Source organism: Zophobas morio, unplaced genomic scaffold (assembly GCF_036711695.1).
Source record: "Zophobas morio isolate AGI-343-1 ecotype UQ-CSIRO unplaced genomic scaffold, CSIRO_AGI_Zmor_V1 ptg000024l, whole genome shotgun sequence".
In the NCBI taxonomy this organism is placed as follows: domain Eukaryota; kingdom Metazoa; phylum Arthropoda; class Insecta; order Coleoptera; family Tenebrionidae; genus Zophobas; species Zophobas morio.
In genome coordinates, this window is record NW_026972129.1 from 13,285,585 (window position 1) to 13,291,457 (window position 5,873).

General features: G+C 32.9%; 2 protein-coding genes across 5 annotated transcripts; one reads left to right on the forward strand and one right to left on the reverse strand.

The window, feature by feature from the left end:
• Positions 1 to 375: 375 nt before the first annotated feature.
• On the forward strand, positions 376 to 3,350 carry LOC135135080 (delta(3,5)-Delta(2,4)-dienoyl-CoA isomerase, mitochondrial-like). 3 transcript variants are annotated; one of them, XM_064064036.1, is made up of 8 exons: positions 376 to 423; positions 707 to 800; positions 850 to 997; positions 1,055 to 1,143; positions 1,194 to 1,438; positions 1,525 to 1,688; positions 2,298 to 2,424; positions 3,209 to 3,350. In XM_064064036.1, exons 1-8 carry the CDS (start codon positions 379 to 381, stop codon positions 3,305 to 3,307), a joined length of 1,011 nt encoding a protein of 336 aa, XP_063920106.1. In that variant the 5' UTR covers positions 376 to 378; the 3' UTR covers positions 3,308 to 3,350. The 3 variants fall into 3 exon arrangements, with proteins under 3 accessions (XP_063920106.1, XP_063920109.1, XP_063920107.1); XM_064064039.1 differs by lacking the exon at positions 376 to 423 and adding an exon at positions 434 to 636; XM_064064037.1 differs by lacking the exon at positions 376 to 423 and adding an exon at positions 434 to 632.
• LOC135135081 (dynein regulatory complex protein 8) lies at positions 2,432 to 4,211 on the reverse strand. Of its 2 annotated transcripts, none has more exons than XM_064064041.1 (4): positions 4,124 to 4,211; positions 3,835 to 4,072; positions 3,573 to 3,783; positions 2,432 to 2,876 (listed from the first exon to the last, which is right to left on the reverse strand). In XM_064064041.1, the coding sequence occupies exons 1-4, from the start codon at positions 4,152 to 4,154 to the stop codon at positions 2,868 to 2,870; spliced, it is 489 nt and encodes a 162-aa protein (XP_063920111.1). In that variant the 5' UTR covers positions 4,155 to 4,211; the 3' UTR covers positions 2,432 to 2,867. The 2 variants fall into 2 exon arrangements, with proteins under 2 accessions (XP_063920111.1, XP_063920110.1); XM_064064040.1 differs by lacking the exon at positions 2,432 to 2,876 and adding an exon at positions 3,286 to 3,506.
• Positions 4,212 to 5,873: the final 1,662 nt, after the last annotated feature.

The following is a 5,873-nucleotide window of genomic DNA, read 5'->3' on the forward strand; positions in this document are numbered from 1 at the left end:
TCGTATAGGAACGGATTCATTCATTCAGGTTTAATGTTTTTTGTCACATAAATAAATTCCAATTTCTAGATCAGACAAAACCTTTCCAGTAGGTAGGCAGGTAATGAATTTGTAAATTTAAATTTATATATTTTTTTATTTTAAAGTGTTAATAACTATTATTTATTACAAATAGAAATAATTAATTTAAAATGTTGAGAAACAAGAAACCATTAAAATGGTAAAATTCTAGAAATTAGGTATTCCAGTCCAATGTATTACTTTATTATGTAATGGCTCATTTACTCATTCTAGTATAGACGTGGTTTGTTCGGCTACTCTTACCCGTTCTCACCACATGTTCAAAAGTTCAAAGTCCAAATCATAGGATAGATCCAAATGTTAGGATGTCATAGGATGTTTATCGTTTCTTTATTATTCTATGTACGTATTGGGCCTGCCTGTTGTTTTTCACCTGTGGTTTCACTCTTCTGTGGCGTTTATTTAAAAGTCCATTTTTGTATGATTTTTATTTTTATACCTTTTTCCACAGAACTGTTTTGTTTAATATTATTTTATTTATTAGATATTTAAAAATTGTTATCAGGTACATAACGTACATAAATAGTTTGAAGTTGCACTCAAGTCCAAAGGTTTGTAAGTCAATGACTTGCTAAATAAAAAAATATATAAATTAACTTGTATATTGGCTACATGTATTTTACAGAGTGGCTTTAAAAGCATTACACGAACAAAGCAAATGTTAACTACTTTGGCTGTTAAAACTGCCTCTGGAGGTCTATTTTCAAAATTAAAAACTGGTGAGTAAATTAATTTAAGAAGACTGAACCAATACTAAATTTATTACAGGTGCTAGTAAATTAATAAGCAGTGCAGCAAAAATGTCCCTTCAAGCAAAGTATGAAACATTAGCTGTAACAGTACCACATGAATTTGTGTACCATGTTGAACTCAACCGGCCAGAAAAGCTGAATGCAATGAGTAAAACAATGTGGTTGTAAGTTCAAAAAATACATATCGATAATTGCATAGCATAACATTAATTTAATTGAAGTGAAATTGGAAAGTGTTTTGAAACCTTGGACAGTGATGAAAACTGCAGAGTTGTTGTTTTATCCGGGGCAGGAAAAGTATTTACAGCTGGTAATAAATCAATTTGTTTCTATTCTACTATGATGTTAAAATATTCATAGGCTTGGACTTGAAAGATGCAATGGACATGGCTCCTGAATTAGCTGAACAAGAAGATGTAGCTCGTAAAGCAAAAATTGTAGTAGCTAAACTAAGGGGGTACCAGAAGTCACTTACTGCTATAGAATTGTGCAAGAAACCTGTTGTAGCTGCTGTTCACTCAGCTTGCATTGGTGGTGGAGTGGATCTTATAGCAGCTACTGATATGAGGTATTGTAGCAAAGATGCCTGGTTTCAAGTGAAAGAAGTAAGTATATAATGGAAGTGTCAATTTTTTGTATTATTCTTTATGATGATAAGTGGACAGTTTGACAAGTTGTTACAAAACAATAGGTTGACATTGGTATGGCCGCTGATGTAGGGACCCTACAAAGATTGCCCAAAATTATTGGTTCTGATAGTTGGGCCAGAGAAGTGTGTTACACAGCGCGTAAGGTACAAGCGCCTGAAGCTCTAAGTTCAGGACTAGTGTCTCGAGTTTTTGAAGATAAAGAAAGGTAGTAATTTGTTTCTGTATAACTAAGTCATTCTGGTAAACTAAACTGTCAAGATGACATTTATTGAATGTCAAACTTAAGTCATCTTTAAATTTTACGTAAATTTGATATATTTCTTGAAAAAATAATATGCAGTTCTTCACTGAAGTTCTTTTCTATTATTTCTGTAGTTATTAATTAATTATTATTAACGCTTTATAAATAACCGTCTATAAAAACAAAATTCACTGACTTGGTGTGTAAAAAAATCTCGGAGGAAACTTAGCGACTAAGAAACGTCATGTGGGTTAAAATTTTCAAGAGATTCTAAAATTAAAAGTTACGCACTACCACAAATGTGGCCATAATGCAGTGTTGTAAAAGTTTACGGTAAGTAACACCAAATAGTGTCACTTATGCGTCAAGTGATTGTTCCGATCCACTCGTGTCATTCAAGGTAGTGGCCGTGGTAGTGGCTACTCTTAATAAAGCTTCAAAATTTTGACAAATCAAGTGTAGGCGTGTTTTTCTGTGTACCAAAAATGACCTCACTAACCAAGTGTACGTTAAATTTTTGCATTATCATATGAATTTAATGACGGTGCCGTTTTAGACAGATTATTTTTACAGTTTGATCAAAGGTGCTATTGATATTGCACAAGATATTGCCAAGAAGAGCCCTGTAGCAGTCCAAGGTACAAAAGTCAGTCTGGTTTATGCTAGAGATCATTCGGTTCAAGATGGATTAAATCAAATTGTAAGTGATTAACGTTTTATTATCATAAATTTAGTGACATTAATGTGATGACAAACAATCACTATGAGTATTTAGAATCCCAGGGGTGATGCACTCTTATCTAGAGACTAAGCTTAAATACAGATATTTATTTTAGACAGCAAAAGTGAAAGAACGCAATTTTGTTTTTTGTAAATATGAATCAAAATGGCCTTACCAAATATTATTATAATAATCTTAAGAATGTGGCATTTTGATGAAATGGGTTACTTTCCGGAAATACCCGTTTTGTTGAGATTAAGATTCACTAACGTCTTCTTACACATTTTTTTTATTATGGTTTCTTGCTTAACAATACTCAGCTGTAATTTACTTCTAACTTATTCGTTGATAAGTCATGTGTTGTGCTACATTTGATGTAATTATGAAGTGAGGGGAGTAGGTAGGCGTGCAGTAACTTTGTCTTAGTCCAGCTGTAAAAGTACAAATCAAGTATTATTTTTTTCATTAGCATTCAAAATTTACCAAAATATGCATTTCTTACTCATTTAAAACATAATTACATTGTGGTAGTATGTAGTATATACGTAGCGCAGTTACAGAAAAAACATGCAAGATAGATCAAAAAATTAGTAAAGATTTAATATAAAAAAATACTGGTAATGTCTACACTTAGCAAAAACAAAAAATCTGGGTGATGATAGTTTGTACCACACTAGGTATATATTTGGATCTGTAGTGCACAGGTATCTTACTAAGTAGTTCATACTGTTACCACAACTTGTGAGTGATCTTTAAATTACAGGCTGTTTGGAACCAACTCATGCTGCAAAGTGAAGATTTTACCAATGCTGTTGTTGCTCAAGCCACTAAACAAAAAGATGTTGTTTTTTCCAAGTTGTAATTAAGAACTAAACGTCACAAAATATAAAACATTTCAAAAACCATGCACGTCAGTTTTCTTCTTCTTTGAAATTAGGAACACTGAGGCTCTGCAAGAACTGGGAAAGACTTCGGGCAGGAGGAAGAGGAGGAGGTGGAGGATTTTCTTCATAAACTCTATCAGCTAATGTGTATATATATTTTTCCCCTTCAGGTTCGTACTAAAGCAATATTTAAGTGCATATGAAACAGCATTCTAAGTGAAATTTCAAGAAGGAAAATTTTACCATCAATTGATTAATGTAGTACTCATAGGGGACAGTTTGAGTGTGTGGATCAATAGCGATTTCGAGCATTTCGTCAAGTTCATCTTGAGTAAACGGTTCACCATCTTGCGTCATTAATGTAGAAATGTGCTCTTTTGTTAAGTAACCCCTACCGTCAGAGTCCAAGATCTGGAAGGCTTCCAACAGCTGTGCAGGGCTGGCAGGCTGATATCTAAGGTACGAACACGGTAAAATTAAATATTCTAGTGGCGGTCTTTGTTACTTATGTTCGGTAATAATCTCGCAAATATGTGGCAAAAAGTTTGACAGGTGGACACTTCCGGGAGCTTCTGGCATTTCAACGGCCATTAATATTTCTTGCACTTCTGCTTCTGTTGGACAACAGCCCAACGCACGGACGATTGTTGCAATTTCGCGTGAATCAACTGTTTTGTTACCTGCGTGGTCAAAAACTTCAAAAGTATCGGCGATTCTTCGTTCTAAATCATTGTTGATTGGAACTGCAAAAATTTAAATTTGGATTTTGTATAAATGTACGACTAGAATATTACCTGGAATTTCCTCTTCTTCTTCGTCTAACATACTTTAAATTTAAAGATAATTTTGACCTGCGAAAAAATCAAAGGATCAAACAAAATCTATCAAACAGTTCGTTTCCTAGCAACATAAAGATCAGCAATATGGAGTCGCAGAGGTATAATAAAGTAGATACCCCATTGTTAAAACTGAAATACGAATGTTCTATGAATCTATAAATTATTCGGGATACACGGATTTCTCATTTTAAAATTTCCCTTCACTTTATTTAGGTACTACGTAACAAAGAAGAAGCTGAGATAACATCTGAACAGATTTCACAAAGAATTAGCAAAAAAATGTATGCTTCATCATCATTATTTGAAAACTAATTACACTAGAATAACAAAACTTTGTTAAATGTTAGATTCAACATAGCTGACCTCTTATGATAAAGAGACACCAAAAAATCATTGGTATGACCATTTTTAACAAAAACAAACAAAAAAATTAAAATACTGTCCTCTTAAAAGACGTAGGTACGGTAACATTAATTTTAATTAGATTCCAAGTTGTGTTTAAATGTAAGTTGTGATAACCTTAACATTGAGCCTAAATTGAAACATGCCCACTAAAATTCGAAAATTCAGGAAAAATTTAAAATTTGACTTCGAGCTGTGATCGTCTACCAATCTGAGATAGTAACGAATTTGGTTTATATTAAAACATACTTTAACATAAGTTATTAATAGAAACTGCGTTGCGTTTACATCATGGACCGAATTCCCACATTTGAGATAAACACAACGAACACATGTTAGATACACTACAGATCAAAATACGGTGGTTTTGGTAACACTTCGCTGTGAGAGGAGACTTCAAAATTATAAAATCTTTCCATTTCGAGTCCATGATGATTTTACTTTAACTGATAATAACTTACAAAGTTACTTCTTCAAAAGGATCCATGTCTGGGGTTAATTTTTTAAGTGTTATCAGTGTATTATTTTAAAATTCCAAATGAGAAGCTAGGACAGTAGGGCATGTAAATAACAACTTAGGGAAAACTATCCAACGCTTTACATATATCACCACTAAACTAGTTAAGTGAAATTCTGTCACGTGTTTTGAATTAGGTAACATTTTCACCATTGCCACAACAGTTGTTTAAACAGTAAAGGAAATCCAACTAAACGTAAGCATTTTAAAATTCCATACAGAAATGTACAAAAACTCGGGTCTTACTTTCAATAAAATATAGAAATATATAGCACATTGTGTAGAAATACCACGTGTTATTAATTACTAATTTCGTTCTCGTATAAGAAATCAAAATGCATAATTTGTACAGCTTGTGTAAAATGTTGATTATGTGAAATAAATGGACATTTTAACCTTTACAAGTACTTACCTATGATTTTACCAGACTAGTGTCTTTTCGCTGTCTATCAAAGCAATGAAAACACAATACGCCGGTTTCCTGAAGTAGTCACGATTTTGCAACACATAACACTGACGAATTGTTAATAAAGTGACCTTATACTAATTACACGTTATCAAATATCGAGAGGGCACGTTTTTCCTGCTCGACTAACAGAATCTGGATCGCCACTACCAACAATTGTGGGAAACTCGTGAAAGCATGGTAATCTGAGTATAGTATTGAAAGGATTTATTTTTTCAAAAATTCTATACGTCATCAGGGCACAACACAAGCATGTATGCCTCTTATTGTTAGATTTATGCTTGTACTTGACAATTTAAAGAGTAAGAATTTATTGTAAC

Bases quoted from the DNA above. Each gene is read 5' to 3' on its own strand.
- LOC135135081 (XM_064064040.1), bottom strand. From the start codon at position 4,154: ATGTTAGACGAAGAAGAAGAGGAAATTCCAG. The intron at 4,073-4,123 runs GTAATATTCTAG...AAATTTTTGCAG, and splicing joins AGAAGAAGAGGAAATTCCAG to TTCCAATCAACAATGATTTA. The intron at 3,507-3,572 runs GTAAAATTTTCC...ATATTGCTTTAG, and splicing joins ACTACATTAATCAATTGATG to TACGAACCTGAAGGGGAAAA.
- LOC135135080 (XM_064064036.1), top strand. From the start codon at position 379: ATGTTAGGATGTCATAGGATGTTTATCGTTTCTTTATTATTCTAT. The intron at 801-849 runs GTGAGTAAATTA...AATTTATTACAG, and splicing joins ATTTTCAAAATTAAAAACTG to GTGCTAGTAAATTAATAAGC. The intron at 1,689-2,297 runs GTAGTAATTTGT...TTATTTTTACAG, and splicing joins GTTTTTGAAGATAAAGAAAG to TTTGATCAAAGGTGCTATTG.